This window comes from Bufo bufo, chromosome 5 (genome assembly GCF_905171765.1).
Source record: "Bufo bufo chromosome 5, aBufBuf1.1, whole genome shotgun sequence".
In the NCBI taxonomy this organism is placed as follows: domain Eukaryota; kingdom Metazoa; phylum Chordata; class Amphibia; order Anura; family Bufonidae; genus Bufo; species Bufo bufo.
Genome location: NC_053393.1, coordinates 378,137,333 through 378,155,511, shown reverse-complemented (window position 1 = coordinate 378,155,511; position 18,179 = coordinate 378,137,333). Strand labels below are relative to the sequence as shown.

General features: G+C 40.5%; 1 protein-coding gene across 1 annotated transcript in view; it reads left to right on the top strand.

Annotated features, from left to right (window-relative positions):
• The window catches only part of LOC121002532, a 283,486-nt gene that overhangs the window by 135,340 nt on the left and 129,967 nt on the right, over positions 1-18,179 (top strand). Inside the window, exon 9 of the mRNA XM_040433977.1 lies at positions 10,435-10,594. Coding sequence (XP_040289911.1) covers positions 10,435-10,594 — 160 coding nt within the window. The remainder of the gene's footprint in view (positions 1-10,434; positions 10,595-18,179) is intronic.

Below are 18,179 nucleotides of genomic sequence, written 5' to 3'. Positions count from 1 at the left end.
CAAATTAGACATAATTCCTATGAACGGATAAAAATACTAATACTTAAAATAATCCTCATCTGCATGCCTGTGCTTTTCATAGAGGCTTATAGCTCACGTATTGTAAAGATTGTTGTGACATAAACAGGACAGAGATCCCTTTAAAAAAATTCATGTCAAAGGAGCTGCTAGGTGCTTTAGACATATACATACAGGATTTAGAAAGATTAATTCTTCTCAGCCAATGCGAACAGATAGCATTATTACCTGGACAGATCACATGAGTCCACGTCCACCCAATTCTATTAATTGACTAAAGTGAACTCTCCTGACAAGTCCGTTTTAGTGAAATCTTGTATCCTCCATTAAAGAGAAGTGATGAAGGATCTTCTCTTAAAATTCTGTTATTTCTCCTCATAATGTATAAATAATTTGATAACTGGATATAACTACCACCCTTATGAGTAAAATATGTCCCAATACTGTCTAAGGACTAGTTCACAACTCGTTTTTGCTGTTCATGAAGCGGATAGGTTTAGACAAACAGTAAATAAGCGTACACAAACATATGCAATTATGTATACATTTGAAGGTTGTGCATACATTTTAATATGTTTGTGTCCGTTTTTGAAAAAAAACGTATACATTTTTGTGAAACCTTTCTTTTTTAAATAAATATGTGAAGTGTATCAAAGGAAGTAGGAAGTATCTGGATAAAAACCTAAAGAAACGTAAACAGTAACAAATGGTGTCAGAAGTGTCTACTTTTGAACTACGTTTGCCTAATTATAGTCTATGGGGACGTCAAGCCATACATTTCTATGTTTTTTCTGTTTACTAACGTATCTGCTTGACGTACAGCAAAAACAAGATGTGAACAGCCCCTAAGACTGTCAAAACTGATAGGAAAAGTTACATTAGTAACTAAATGGGTCATACCGGGTAACAAATTAAACAAATCAGTCAGAAAATTCTGTTTGGGTCCAAATCGATTCTACCCTGAAAGTGCTCCAATTGGCCAGAAAATTTGTGTATTGCACTTTGAGCTCTTCTAGGACTCATGCTTTTCTATCTTGACTTTATTTTTTTATTTTTTTATAGTTTGTCTCTCTGTGTCTGTTTCTCCCCTTTCATGTTTTTTAATGCAAAGTCACCAATAGCAAATAATGTCAGAGTGACTATGACATATGTGGCTATAGGTAAATGCATGGTGGACAACGTTTTTAATTACACACTGAGCCGTCGCAAGGCCCAACTGGATACCTCATGGGTGTGTCAGAAATAGACACTGATTTTGATGCCCTAAAATATGCTTATTGCACATGTATATACTGTAGAAACAGTGCAACAGGTTTTTAGAAAGAAAAATTTGCAATTTTGCTGAGTATGTGGTAAATTATATGCTGCTGGTGATGTTGGAAAATATGTCTATTGCATACTTATGAACTGTAGAAGCTTTACAATAGGTTTTTGGACAAAGAAGACTTGCTCTCTGCACATAAAAAGAGTACTGTGTCACACCGGTGACAGGTTTGAGAAGATCTGAAAGATTATCTGCTCATTAGTGATCTGACAGCATCTTTTGGTTTCACTTTGTCTGTGTGTTGCTTGTATGTCCACACCTCCTGTTCAGGTGTGGATCATGTGACCTTTACCTTCCCCTATTTAGTTGGACTCCACCCATCACTCCTTGCTCTGGATAGCTTAATTTGGTGTTGGAAGAGCTGGAGTGTAGTTCTAGTTGAAGTCCTGATCATCCATCATCCTTAGAAGCTAAGTGTTCTGCTTGTTGTGTTTTGTATTCCCCCCCCTGTTGTTTACTAGGCCTCAGTGAGGCGCTGGTTACTTCACCAGGGAAGGAGCGGGTTGTATCTACCCTGTCATAAGTCTAGGGCATCTGAGGGCCACCAGGGTTTTCAAGGTTCCTGTGTATGGGCATCTCTACCATCGAGAGGTGCCCATACGGATAGGAGTTAGGGCCAGGAGCAGGGTTTCATAGGTGGTGACCCTTTTCCTTCCCTAGCGGTGAGGCCTAGTGTCTTTTCCCTTCCGTCTTGTTGTCTTTTGGTGTTCTCCCCTATACATCCGAGACATTATCCAGAGCTCATACCGCCATTTTTTGTTCTGATCTTTGCAGCTATGGATGCTATGACTGCACTGGTCGAACAGATGGAGAATCTGACTTTGGAGGTAGCAGACCTCCGTGCGATGATTTTGCAAATTCAGAGCCCACAGGAGGCTGGTTCCGATGGTGGATTCCAGGCCTGCCCTGAACCGAAGGCAGCTCTCCCGGACAGGTTTTCCGGGGGTAGTAACAATTTCATCCGGTTCAGGGAGTCATGTAAATTATATTTTAGGCTTCGTCCATACTCTTCTGGTGATGAGTGTCAACGTGTGGGTATGATTATTTCATTACTTAAAGAGGACGCACAATCTTGGGCTTTTTCTCTGCCGACTGGATCACCGTCCCTCCGGTCGGTAGATGAATTCTTTAGAGCCTTGGGTCTAATCTATAATGACCCGGATCGGATCTCTCAGGCCGAGACCAAGTTACGGGGTTTGCGGCAGGGAGAACGTTCTGCGGAGACCTTTTGCTCTGAATTTAGGAGATGGGCTACGGATACAGAGTGGAACGATTCTGCTCTACGTAGCCAATTCTGCCAGGGTCTCTCTGAGAGACTGCAGGACGCATTGGCTTTTCACGAAAATCCTGAGTCATTGGAAGCAGCTATGTCCCTTGCTGTACGTCTTGATAGACGCCTGAGGGAGAGATCTAGGGGTCCTCACCTTCAGAACGTACTGTCCAATAAGGGTACTGCTTCCTTTGACACTTATGGTGGAGAGACTCAGGTGGTTGTGCCTTGTGATGAGCCTATGCAGTTAGTAGGAGCTACTCCTCGCAAAAGCTTGGGTCATGTGAAAGGAGTCTGCTTTTGTTGTGGCAAGAAGGGACATTTTGTGAATATTTGTCCGTACTTGCAGCATCAAGGTGTAAATCAAAGAAAAAAAAGTTTAATCCCCAAATTACTATTGGAAGTGTGGGTGGGCAGCAAGAAAATCTACTTTTGTCATTTACTGGTAGTAGCCGTTTTCTCCTGTCAGCCGAAGTGGCGCTAGAGTCCAAAACTGTGAAAATCAAAGCATTTATCGACAGTGGGGCAGGAATTAACTTGATTGATGGACAGTTTGTACGCATTTACGGGTTGACTACTAATGCATTAGAGAATAGTATTTCTGTCTTTGCAATTGACTCAGCACCTCTCGCCCAAAAATGCCTGTCGCAGGTAGTGAATGACATTCATTTAAGAGTGGGTGATTTGCATCAGGAATCTATCTCCTGTTATGTGTTGGAGGGTCTGCCTGCTCCGTTGGTGTTGGGCTTACCATGGTTAAGCAAACATAACCCTAACATCGATTGGCAAGCGAGACAGATTTTCGAGTGGAGTGATTTTTGCATGGACAACTGTCTTAATGCATCGTTCTCTATGGTTACCACTAAAACTGTACCCTCGTTCATTTCTGAATTTTCTGATGTGTTTTCTGAGAATGGTAATCAGGAGTTGCCTCCACACCGGGAGTATGACTGTCCCGTTAATCTTATTCCTGGAGCTAAATTGCCCAAATCTCAGTTGTATAATCTTTCGGAACCCGAAAGAAAGGCTATTCGAGAGTATATCACCGAGAGTTTGGCAAAGGGACATATTAGACCATCCAAGTCCCCAGTGGCTGCTGGATTTTTCTTTGTAAAGAAAAAGGATGGTACCCTGAGACCATGTCTGGACTTCCGTGAGCTCAATCGTATTACCGTCCGTGATCCTTACCCCCTTCCTTTGATTCCGGATTTGTTTAGTCAGATTGCTGGTGCCAAGGTGTTCTCTAAATTGGATCTGAGGGGGGCATATAATCTGATAAGGATTAAGGAGGGGGATGAGTGGAAGACCGCTTTTAATACCCCTGAGGGTCATTTTGAAAACCTGGTCATGCCCTTTGGGTTAACCAATGCTCCTGCGGTTTTTCAACACTTTGTCAATGACATCTTTCATCATCTGGTGGGGAGGTTTGTCGTTGTATACCTTAATGACATCCTAATTTATTCGCCTAATATGGAGACTCATCAGGATCATGTGAAACAGGTGTTACAGATCCTAAGAGAAAATAAGTTGTATGCTAAGATGGAAAAGTGTGTATTTGCTGTACAGGAAGTGCAATTTCTGGGTTACCTGCCATCATCCTCAGGTTTTCGTATGGATCCCGAGAAGGTCCGTGCTATGTTGGACTGGGATCGACCCGAAAATCTGAAAGCTCTTATGCGGTTTTTGGAGTTTACCAACTACTACCGTAAATTTATCTTGAACTATTCATCGGTGGTTAAACCTTTAACAGACATGACTAGGAAGGGTGCTGATATTTCTATCTGGTCTGATGCGGCATTGCAGGCCTTTTCTGCTGTGAAAGAATGTTTTGCTTTGGCCCCTATTCTGGTGCAACCGGACGTGTCTCAGCCATTTATTGTTGAGGTTGACGCGTCAGAGGTTGGGGTAGGAGCAATATTGTCGCAGGGTCCTTCACCCAGTAAATGGCGCGCATGTGCATTTTTCTCTAAAAAACTTTCGACTGCTGAAAGGAATTATGATGTGGGGAATAGAGAATTGCTGGCCATTAAGTTGGCGTTCGAGGAATGGCGGCATTGGTTGGAAGGAGCAATTCATCCTATTACGGTAATTACGGATCACAAGAATCTGGCCTACTTGGAGTCGGCTAAGCGACTGAACCCAAGGCAGGCCAGATGGTCACTGTTTTTCACCAGATTTAACTTCATCGTCACTTACCGCCCTGGGGTTAAGAACGTCAAGGCGGATGCTTTGTCACGTAGCTTTCCTGGGGGGCAGAGTCTAATGACCCTAGTCCCATTTTATCTGAAGGAGTAGTAATTTCCGCTCTTTACCCTGATCTCGAGGCCAGGGTGTTGGAGGCACAGGAGGATGCTCCAGACTCTTGTCCTCAGGGGAAATTGTTTGTTCCCCCCGAATTACGTCACAAGGTGTTCGAGGAACATCACTGTACGGTGATTGCTGGGCAACCTGGGAGCAGATTGACTATCAATCTCATCTCTCGCAGATTCTGGTGGCCGGGGTTGCGTAAGTGTATTGAGGACTATGTGTCAGCCTGTGGTACCTGTGCACGTGCTAAGGTGACTCATACTCGGCCTTCCGGATCTCTGCTTTCATTGCCCATCCCGTCCAGACCTTTGACCCATTTGTCTATGGATTTTATCACGAATTTACCGAATTCTTTAGGAAAGACTGTGATTCTGGTGGTTGTCGATCGTTTTAGTAAAATGGTGCACTTTATTGCATTACCTAGTCTACCCAATGCTAAAACTCTTGCGCAGGTGTTTGTCGACAACATCGTGAAACTACATGGCATTCCCATTGATGTGGTGTCCGATAGAGGGACTCAGTTTGTTTCCAGATTCTGGAGAGCGTTCTGTACTCGTCTGGGTGTACAATTGTCCTTCTCTTCGGCTTTTCATCCTCAGTCGAACGGACAGACGGAGCGCGCTAATCAGAATCTGGAGACTTACTTGAGATGTTTTGTTTCAGAGAATCAGGAAGAGTGGTCTTCATTTTTGTCGTTAGCTGAGTTTGCTATAAATAACCGTAGACAGGAATCCACTGATAAGTCGCCGTTTTTTGGGGCATATGGGTTCCATCCACAGTTTGGTACATTTTCTGGTGCTCATAATTCCGGCATTCCTGAGGAGGAACGATTTTCCTCTTCTTTGTCTTCTATTTGGCGGAAAATCCAAAATAACCTGGAAAAGATGGGCAACAGGTATAAGCGTGCGGCTGACAGGAGACGTATGAGTGGTCCGGACCTGAGAGTGGGTGATTCTGTGTGGCTGTCTACAAGAAACATTAAACTTAAGGTACCTTCTTGGAAGTTGGGACCAAGATTTATTGGTCCATATAAGATCACTGCCATTTTTAACCCTGTAGCCTTCAGTTTTGAACTTCCTCAGGCATTAAAAATCCATAAAGTATTTCATAAATCGTTGTTAAAGAAATGTGTTGAACCTGTTGAGTCGTCCTCCTTGCCTCCCACTCCTGTCATGGTGGACGGCAATTTGGAATTTCAGATCAGCAGGATTGTGGACTCCCGAGTTCTCCGGAGATCCCTCCAGTATCTCGTTCATTGGAGAGGGTACGGACCAGAGGAGAGGATGTGGGTTTCAGCGACCGATGTTAATGCTAGTCGTCTGGTGAGAGCATTCCACAGAGCTCATCCTGATAAGGTTGGTCCTAGGTGCCCAGAGGTCACCCGTAGAAGGGGGGGGGGTACTGTCACACTGGTGACAGGTTTGAGAAGATCTGAAAGATTATCTGCTCATTAGTGATCTGACAGCATCTTTTGGTTTCACTTTGTCTGTGTGTTGCTTGTATGTCCACACCTCCTGTTCAGGTGTGGATCATGTGACCTTTACCTTCCCCTATTTAGTTGGACTCCACCCATCACTCCTTGCTCTGGATAGTTTCATTTGGTGTTGGAAGAGCTGGAGTGTGGTTCTAGTTGAAGTCATGATCATCCATCATCCTTAGAAGCTAAGTGTTCCGCTTGTCTCTGTTGTTTACTAGGCCTCAGTGAGACGCTGGTTCCTTCACCAGGGAAGGAGCAGGTTGTCTCTGCCCTGTCATAAGTCTAGGGCATCTGAGGGCCACCAGGGTTTTCTAGGTTCCTGTGTATGGGCATCTCCACCATCGAGAGGTGCCCATACGGATAGGAGTTAGGGCCAGGAGCAGGGTTTCATAGGTGGTGACCCTTTTCCTTCCCTAGCGGTGAGGCCTAGTGTCTTTTCCCTTCCATCTTGTTGTCTTTTGGTATTCTCCCCTATACATCCGTGACATACTGTCTCTCTAAAAGCTCATGTGTAGTGCAACACATGATATTATGAACAGCTCCAGCGCTCACTACAGACATACAGTCAGGTCCATAAATATTGGGACACGGACACAATTCTAAAGTTTTTGGCTCTATACACCACCACAGTGGATTTGAACAAGATGTGCTTTAACTGCAGACCCACTTGTTAAGGGACCAAAAGTAATGGGACAGAATAATAATCATAAATCAAACTTTCACTTTTTAATACTTGGTTGAAAATCCTTTGCAGTCAATTACAGCCTGAAGTCTGGAACGCATAGACATCACCAGACGCTGGGTTTCATCCCTGGTGATGCTCTGCCAGGCCTCTACTGCAACTGTCTTCAGTTCCTACTTGTTCTTCCCTTCTTGCTTGTTTTTCCCTTCAGTTTTGTCTTCAGCAAGTGAAATGAATGCTCCATCGGATTCAGGTCAAGTGATTGACTTGGCCATTGCATAACATTCCACTTCTTTCCCTTAAAAAACTCTTTGGTTGCTTTTGCAGTATGCTTTGGGTGAGTGTCCATCTGCACTCTGAAGTGCCGTCCAATGAGTTCTGAAGCATTTGGCTGAATATGAGCAGATAATATTGCCCGAAACACTTCAGAATTCATCCTGCTGCTTTTATCAGCAGTCACATCATCAATAAATACAAGAGAACCAGTTCCATTGGCAGCCATATATGCCCACACCATGACACTACCACCACCATGCTTCACTGATGAGGTGGTATGCTTAGGATCATGAGCAGTTCCTTTCAATCTACATACTCTTCTCTTCCCATCACTCTGGTACAAGTTTATCTTGGTCTCATCTGTCCATAGGATGTTGTTCCAGAACTGTGAAGGCTTTTTTAGATGTCGTTTGGCAAACTCTAATCTGGACTTCCTGTTGTTGAGGCTCACCAATGGTTTACATCTTGTGGTCAACCCTCTGTATTCACTCTGTTGAAGTCTTCTCTTGATTGTTGACTTTGACACACATACACCTACCTCTTGGAGAGTGTTCTTGATCTGGCCAACTGTTGTGAAGGGTGTTTTCTTCGCCAGGGAAAGAATTCTTCGGTCATCCACCACAGTTGCTTTCCATCACCTTTTATCTGCTCATTGTAATTGGGATAATGAGGTAATAACACACACCTGGCCATGGAACAGCTGAGAAACCAATTGTCCCATTACTTTTGGTCCCTTAACAAGTGGGAGGCACATATGCAAACTGTTGTAATTCCTACACAGTTCACCTGATTTGAAGCTGACAGTCTGCATTTAAAGCTCATCTTGTTTGTTTCATTTCAAATCCATTGTGGTGGTGAATAGAGCAAAACATGTTAGAATAGTGTCAATGTCCCAATACTTATAGACCTGACTGTATAGTAGTCTAACTGCCTCTAATCTGTCCCTAATGATAAAAGCTAACTTTCTACTAGTAATTTAATCTAACTAAATCTTTTTCACAATCCCTACAAAGTCCCTGCAAGATGCTAAAATGGCTGGCTTGTGTGTAAAATTGGTATGTCAGAAACATAGCAGATATTAGTGGCTGCTATGTGGCGTATATGCTTCAGAGCTAACATATAGCCTAATAGGCCAGCCAATATCCTTCCTCTTTATTGGCTGTCAGGGTAACTGCGAAGCATTGTGTGCAAGCCCAACGACCAGGCCCCCTGGGTCATGAAATCCTCCGTCTTCATCTCCCCTGCCCTGCTTTCCTCACTAGTGTGCTAATTTTCAAATGTAAGATGGCATGCGCCCCTTTGCTCGATTTGTCTGAAGCAATTGCCAAAACTTTGGATTTGTTTTGTTGAAGATTTTTAGTGAATTTTGTGATGAATCCATTTTATTTAGAATATAAAACAGCTTTGAAACACATTTGTTCCATTTTCTCTTAATTACCGTATCTTTTGTTTTATAAGATGCTCTTTTTAGCAAAAACAATATGTTCCTAAAACATGCGTCTGTCTTATAGTCTGTAGTTAGGGTGATCTAGCAGTGTCAGACCTCCCTGATTGCTTCCTTAATGATCTGGCAGAGCGATCATACAGAGCTTTTCTGGATCAGTGAGAGATGTGTGTATCTGCATGCTTCTCTCTCCCCACGCTGGTCACGGATCTTTGTGATCAGTGCAGGCAGTGAGCAATCATGGATAGGACTGTTAGGAACACAACTCTCTCCATCTTGAAGGTCTCCAAGCTGCAGTGAAAGGAAATGATAGCTCTAATTAACTGCAGCTAAAGGTCCTCACAAGTGGGGGGGAGCCAACGCCAAGAAGAAGAATACTGAAATGAACAATTTGCAGATACCCTCTTGTCCTGGGGTACTGCATATGCAGCAGAACCATGTATATATGTCAGCTGTGTTTGTCAGGAGTGTGTGGAGCAGCGGTGCGTGTGTGTATGTTTGCTGTGTAGCAGAGGTGTGTTTGTCAGTGCTATGTATAATATGAATACTGCACAGCTGTGTGTGTGTATTTTTATAATATCATGGAGAGTAAAAAATATATATAAAAAATACTCTAGCAGAACAAGCATGGCAGGACACTACAGAGCAATGACAGGAGGCACATGTACTTGGATATATACACTCAATGAGGTGACCACATGCACCATTGCTTTTTGTTTCAATAATCAGCAGATAACACATTGAGGTTCATAGCTGTACGCTAAACACTAAAGTTAGTAAAACTGTCCACTTTATTATCTCACCAGGGAAGGGTTAATAAGTAGAAAATAAATGTTCCTTATTTTCTGTTGTCTAAACCTTGTTCTTGTTCTTTATAGTCAGGTATGTCTTGCAGTAAAACAAAATGCAATATGTTCTTTATGTACAATATAAATTTGATTTGTTCAAAATTTATATTACCAAATGGGCATCTCTATTTATTTAAAGGGACATGTTCTTTATTTAAAAATCACAAATTGCCATCTGTGAATATTCTATGTATTTTTTTTTAAATAAAGTCACTCAATGTATAGTAGTTCCTGTCTAAAGTCTTTAGGTTCCTGCATGTCTGGACTTTTAGCATGGCGGGGAATCTCATTTAACACTCTCTCAGTGCATCAGTCAGACCAGAGAGAAGTGAGGGGTGAGAACGTTAATAGAGCACTCCATCTCCCCTATACTGTCCCAGTAGTGTGGCAGATCAGGGCATCTCACATTATACTAATCAATGCACTAGTCCTCTGGTAGCACCTTTACATAGACCTACTCTCATAAAGCATGTGTGTTAACCCTGCTACATCCGTATCAAGAGAACAGTAGAGCTGTCATTCTGTCGGTCATTCCAGTCCCCTATCTACCATTGTTATGAAGATTACATTACAAATAAACACTTCCCTGTATTCTCACAAACTGAGATTACTTTGTTCTCCTATTGAGAACTTTTACCTCTCTGAGATCACTGCTACAGAAGGACAACATTTTAAGTTTAATATTCAATGACATAGTACTGATGAAATATAGATATATTCTAAAATAACTAATTTTCTATAAATATTAAACATAATATTTAGTTCTCATTAAAGTGTTCCTTTTATAGGATACACAAGGAAAGTTGGATACTGGATGTATTTCAGCGCATTACTTGTGATGAAGAAGTCTGCCATGTTCCTTATGATCTGGAGATCTCTAATCAAGAATTAAGCCATATTGTACGAAAGGCTGAACAATGGCGAGGTATCAATGGAGAGAGAAGAAAGGTAGGATAGTTTACTACATCTCACAGTACATTGCTGGTTATTTATTCATCTTATACAATTCATTTGTGATATGGTGAGTACAATAAAAGAATTCAAGAGGGGCCTGGACGTATTTCTGGAGCTTAATAATATTACAGGCTATAGCTACTAGAGAGGGGTCGTTGATCCAGGGAGTTATTCTGATTGCCTGATTGGAGTCGGGAAGGAATTTTTTATTCCCCTAAAGTGGAGAAAATTGGCTTCTACCTCACAGGGTTTTTGGCCTTCCTCTGGATCAACTTGCAGGATAACAGGCCGAACTGGATGGACAAATGTCTTTTTTCGGCCTTATGTACTATGTTACTTATATGTTATCAAATCATTGGGTCTATCTACCTGATCTGATGTACTGTAGATTGATATTAACCAGATGATGCACCACTTATATACCAAGATTATGTTGATTGATTAGTAGCATAGTAGAGCACGGACTTGTCACGTAGCAAAGAAATCAACGGGTGACTTCCAACATTATTCTGAGTATAATAAAAAATTGCACCCCTAAAAACATTGTACTGATGTCACCATTTTGAAATGCAAGTCCAACCATAGCCATATATATGTATAGTTATTTTTATTTTGATAAACAAGCAAATTTTACCATCACCACTAATCATAATTCATCATTTGTCATTGTTCTATTTGGACACTTAATTGTTATGATCACATGGAAACAAATTAATTACAATGACTATTCTTATGTGTAATGAGGCCTTAAAGCATCTGCTTGCAGGCTGTACATTCTCCATGTGCATGCATTTCCTCTTGGTACTCTGGCTCCTCCAAGAGTACTTAGGTTAATACTCATCTTGTAAAACAAGTCCTAGTTGAGTGTGTCCATGAGATAGATTAGATTATGTACAGGGGTAGAAGGAGAGAATACATTACTTGTACAGATCTGCAACACTAAGTACTATCCAAAAATGTCCTTTTAGCTCTTTTTTTTTTTTAAAGAAGTTGGCAATTTGTAATACAATTTAGCCCCTAATCTATTTTTGGTTTGACATACTTCAGTCATACCATAACTTACGCCCACTGTGAAGCATTTCCCCTTTTGCACTTGTGCTCTACAGGTTCATATACAGCTCAGTGCATGCAGAAAATAATCTATCCAGGGACAGCATAGAAAGAGGTGATATGGGTCATTCACGTCAGAGAGAACTGGAGGCCGTCTAAGCAGATGTAAGTTATGGTATGACATACAGGCCAAAAATGTGTTATGGGCTATTGCAAAATCATTTTTCAACTAACCCCCTCAACTAATAGAGTTTTGCTAACTGCACCATTTTCCTTTATCCCTTTACTTTTTTTTTTTAAGTTCTCTTTTCATGTACTCAATGAGTGTTTACAACTCCCTTGAGGAACAATTCTATGTTTAAAAGAGCTTTCTCATAAGTAAAAAATATTTTAAACTGGCAATGGGAAGAATCCTTAAAGGGGTTATTCAAGATCTATAATGCCCCCATATGCCAGGGCCCCTCACAGAGGTTGTACTTACCTTGCTCCCCTCCAACTGCAGGTATGAGAAGTGACATGGGTGCCAGGGAGCAAGGCAAATACAAGCTCTGTGAGGGACCAAGGCATATGAGGGGGGAAGGGTTATAGATCTTGGATAAACCCCTTAACCTTGTGGACTGATTTTGACTTCAGGACACGATAATAGTTTTTTATTTTTTTATTTTCTCATTTCAAAAGGGATAACATTTCCATTGAAATAGTCACCTGAGAGCATATTTTTGTTTCGGCCAAGTATTTTTCAAATGCAACATTTTGGGGTATATATAACTTTTATTAATGTTTTATTTCCACCATTGGTTTTTGATGGCATCCACTATGTGGCATACATGACATAACAGCTTTATTCTGTGGGTCAGTGTGATTAAAATGATATCAATATATTATATATTTTTATATGCTTTTCTTCTTGTGCATAATTTAAACTATTATGTATTAATGTGCAAAATAATGTGCTTATTTTATTATTAGCCCTTACTGGATTTGGTGATATCAATTGTGTATAATTATTATTATTTTTTTTACATGAAATAAAAATATTTTTGGATTTTTTTTTTTCATATTTTCCAATAGAGGACTTGAACATGTGATCATCTGATCACTAGTAAACAGCTAAACTGCCATATACTATGTCTGTTAGTGTAACTCTCCCTCCTGCACTGACTATGGAATCTGAGGGGTTAAATGACCAGGATCTTGGTTAGGTGTTGATGGTGCCGGTATAGCTCCAGAGCCCATGCCTTCCCTGCTCTGAAATTGTATGCTGGCTTGCAGGTACTATGTAGTTTCTGCAATTTACTATTGCAGCACTGGGTGGGAATGAGTTAAACCTATAAAATAATCGAAGGAGCTTTCAAAATATGAAAGTGGCTGTAAAACAATGCAGAAATGCTATTCAAGAATCTGCCAAAGTTATTCTGCCATGAAAAGATACCATTAAGAAATAGCAAAATAAATTTTTCATGAATTATAGAAAAACAATTAATATTTACAGTTTATTTTAAGTTTCAAAGAGAATTCTTCTCTAATATTCTATATTCTGGACATTTTATTTTTTATAAAATTTACCCCACAAGTCAGATGTCTTCAATATGATTGCTCTGCATGTATGTTACACAATTAATTATTAACTCTATTAACTACATGATTTTGCTGAACAACATAATAGTGGAGATTGCAAAAACATTTTGAAAAGGACAGATAAAATATAATATGACGCCACCTAATATTTTGTCATTGTAATGAGTTTTGCATGTTTAATTAGATAATGTTTTCATGATTAGGTCAGAATCTGAGTTTCCCATTATAATGCAATTCACAAACTAAACTTGTAATTTGGTTTAGCAGTAAAATGATCATTCAGGAAAAAATATATTATTGGACAATTTTTCTAAGTGGGAAAAATACACTTTTAATAAAAATGTACAGGAAATCTTAATTAGAATGGGATTTTTCAGGTACAGTACATAAATTGGTATGTCGCAGTTATAACAGCAGTAAAATAAATGTATTTTTATGTACGTGGGCTCCCTTTACTTAGTGCTTATTTATCTTTCTTTTGCACTTTCCAATCTCCTCCGAATACTATATTCCTATAGAACTTTGGCATGACTTTTTTTTTTACATTTTGATTTTTATTAAGCATAACATGGGAAAATCTAAAACAGTGGTAAAGGCATGGTTCAATGCAAAAATTAGAAGTTTGAGAGGATAACCTTTTTTATATAAGTTTCAGAAATCTGTATGTATAATAATAGAGAGTAAAAAAATATATATTCTGCCTTTGTCTTAACAGTTAAATATGTTTCCCAAAATTATGTTATTGATGACTTATCCTCAGGATATATCATCAATATCAGATTGGCCCAGGTCCGACACTTGGAACCCCTACCAAGGAGCTCTTTGAGGAGGCAGCAGCACTCTGGTGAGCACCACAGCCTTTTTGCAGCTTACCAAGCACAGCACCACCCATAGCATGCCGACTGTGTTTTGTATTGCAGCTCAGTCCTATTCATTTAGAGGGACTGAGCGGCGCCTAGGCCATGTGACCAATAAACATGACGTCACTGGCTTCTTTAAACAGCTGATCAGCAGGGGTGCTGGACCCCACCAATGAGATATTGGTCATTAGTTTTCAACATCAGAATTATTATAGGAGGTAATACTGATAATGGAAATTTAAGAAGTACGCTACATAGCTTTAATAAAGGGTCCAAGCCTCATTACCCTAAAATAGAGAAGTGGAAGGCAGCCCATTGTGGGCAAGAGACTAGATTAAAATGGGGCATATAGTAAACCAGTTACTAGTTACCTGGTAGGAATTATCAGCAAGTATTTGTGTGATGAACCCTAGTAGACATGACAGACATCAAGAGTAGGTACCAATGAATATGGGTCATAAGTGAGACATTGTTAGGTCCCAGACTGCTAAAGCAACTCCTCTGCACTCCATAATTGCATTGTGAAGGGCCAATGGGGTAAGAGAGGAAGCCCATTAACTGTCTCTGACCACGTAGATGCCATGGTCAGCATTGAAATTAAAATACTGTGTGTAAATGAAGCTTTAGAAAAGGAACAGAAAATGCATGGTCCAACTACCTCATATTAACATATATTAGTTTTGTGGTGGAGTTCATTCTAAATTATTCTTTGGGTCCTATGATTTCTGTGTGTGCCCCTGCAAGAAGGGCACATGTACATGGTATTGACATGTTCTTAACATGCTTGCATTCAATGTAGTATTTTCAATTAGGCACTGGAGGACCATGCTTAGGGTAGAGCCTAGCATTTTTTTACATTTTCACCCACTTTCACTTCTCCTCTGCATGTAAGCAGTTCACCCGGGGGGGGGGGGGGGGGGGGGGATAAGGTGCACGGGACCAGCAGCAGGAAGTTAACAAGGCAAAGAGGAGAGGAGAAAGGAAAGCACTATTCTCCTCCCACCAGCCCACCAAGGATGTAGCAGAAGTATTGGAGAAAAGCTGCAGTGTTACTGGTCCAATGTCTGCCTGCCTCTAAGCTAACTCACTGTGCCACTATTCAGTCTCACCGTCTACTCTCAGTGTGCCCAGGAAGCTATGTCCCGCTCGGCATATGGTGCTGGCTGCCACAGCTGAAACATTTTCACTGCTGTCAGTAGCTGTGTGTATGTGTGTGTGCAGGCAGTATAGGTCAGAGCCTCCAGGTGCCACAGGCCACCATAGTTACAGCCGCTGTGTCTTGATATCCACACTGCACTTTCTTCTATAGCCCCTGGGTTCTATTCCCTAATACCAGCTCCCCTAATGACACTATCTAGACCCCCTTATTCTGTTTCTGACCCTGGTACCTGCAGCTCCTGCAGGCATGCATTCTACTATTTAGTGCACTCACTGTCCCCAATGCATTTTCTCCTAACACCCTATCCCTTCTTTTGTCATACAGATGTTATACTTCCAGGTTACCTTAACTCTCCACCCCTGGTCCCATAAATAGCACTGAGCTCACAGGATCAATAGTCCATCTTACCTTAAGATCTTTATGTATACAGTACAGACCAAAAGTTTGGACACACCTTCTCATTCAAAGAGTTTTCCTTATTTTTATGACTATGAAAATTGTAGATTCACACTGAAGGCATCAAAACTATGAATTAACACATGTGGAATTATATACATAACAAACAAGTGTGAAACAACTGAAAATATGTCATATTCTAGGTTCTTCAAAATAGCCACCTTTTGCTTTGATTACTGCTTTGCACACTCTTGGCATTCTCTTGATGAGCTTCAAGAGGTAGTCCCCTGAAATGGTTTTCACTTCACAGGTGTGCCCTGTCAGGTTTAATAAGTTAGATTTCTTGCCTTATAAATGGGGTTGGGACCATCAGTTGCGTTGAGGAGAAGTCAGGTGGATACACAGCTGATAGTCCTACTGAATAGACAGCTAGAATTGGTATTATTGCAAGAAAAAAGCTAAGTAAAGAAAAACGAGTGGCCATCATTACTTTAAGAAATGAAGATCAGTCAGTCAGCCGAAAAATTGGGAAAACTTTAAAAGTAAGGGCTATTTGACCATGAAGGAGAGTGATGGGGTGCTGCGCCAGATGACCTGGCCTCCACAGTCACCGGACCTTAACCCAATCGAGATGGTTTGGGGTGAGCTGGACCGCAGAGTGAAGGCAAAAAGGCCAACAAGTGCTAAGCATCTCTGGGAACTCCTTCAAGACTGTTGGAAGACCATTTCAGGGGACTACCTCTTGAAGCTCATCAAGAGAATGCCAAGAGTGTGCAAAGCAGTAATCAGAGCAAAAGGTGGCTACTTTGAAGAACCTAGAATATGACATATTTTCAGTTGTTTCACACTTGTTTGTTATGTATATAATTCCACATGTGTTAATTCATAGTTTTGATGCCTTCATAGTCATGAAAATAAAGAAAACTCTTTGAATGAGAAGGTGTGTCCAAACATTTGGTCTGTACTGTATATATATATATATATATATATATGCACACACCTATATATATCTTCGACTCCATTGCAACAACCCACCTTCATATCTTGCTGTATCCTGTATCCCAATATACCCAGTAGTACCCTACTATCTACTACCCCATATACCTCATAACCTAATACAGTTTTAACACCACACCTCTTTGTCAGCCATTGTCCATATCATATTCCTACACCCCAATATGCCTAACAGTGTTCCCCTTTTACCTAGCATGCTATTATCAATTTAAACTCTACATTTTGTAATGCCAAACCTTGCTAACCACCTCCTATATCTTCCTGTACCCCAAATACCATTTCTTACAGTTTTATCCTCTATATCTATTTCTCAGGCACTCCAATATACACATCATCTACCCATGCGATCTACCTCCCAAATATACCCCAAAATATGTAACACTAATATGTAACACTGCACTCGACCATAGTTTTAGTAATTTCTTTGGGTTCACAAAGAATGCATACCGCACATGGATCTCATCCGTGCATTGTCCACATCCATGTGGCCGTTTTTCAGACAAGAATAGTTAGTTCTAGTAGAAAAATGCAGCATGCACATGGCAGATACCTTTATTTTGCATATCCGCGATTTGTGCACTGCAAAATGGACTCCTTTGTGCATACTCCAGGAGCTTTTCCTGGCATGCACAATAAATGTGTTGCAGGAACATTAGATAGCACAATTAGGTGTACCTCCAGTAATAACCATTTCTGTGCTGTCAAATGTGCCAATATCCAGTAACATTGTATCTTAAATTTGTAGCAGATTTTCTGGTGGAATTTATACCTAAAATATACAACAGATGCAGCATGGGGGAACTTTATCATAGATCCGTGTTTTATGCCCTTCCCTACCCTCACCACTCTCTTTTTCGGGAAAATGGCGAGGGAGGCAGAGAAACACAGTGTTTGCAACTTTTGTATGTCAGAAAACTGACATGGGAGATTGATAAATTCTCCCTCATGTCTAAACACGGCCTTGAGGGGGACAAGTTCAGTCTCAGTGCCTAAAACAGCATGAGTTGTAAATACGCCTTGCTTGTATTGGTTGCCTAAAGCTACTTCAGGTACTTTGGTTATTGTCTACAGTCCAAAAATCGAATTATCATTTTAAAGACATCAACAATATTTTCATATTCACTATTAGTCTTCTTCTCTGTACAGTACGTAGGAACTCTTCAGCAGCTAACATATCATAATTTTATTTTCCTACCACTTTTAGAGATATGTTTTTGCATCATGACATTCCATCTATTATTCACTATATTAGTTAGCATAAGTGACAAATGCATTGAAAGATTAAATTAACTGTCTTTCATCATTTTAACAGCTTCTATACCTTAAAGAAAAAGAGTTTCTACTGCTGCAGAGCTTTGAGTAGTGGTATCAAAAGACATCGTAACAGTTATGTTATCAGTTCTTCATCAGAATTTACTGACATGTGTTAAATACTAATTTCCCTAGATGCCCTCAAGATACTTTTACTAAAATCTTTCCTTTTTTTTTATTGAATTAACATTTATCCTTTTACCCATTCATT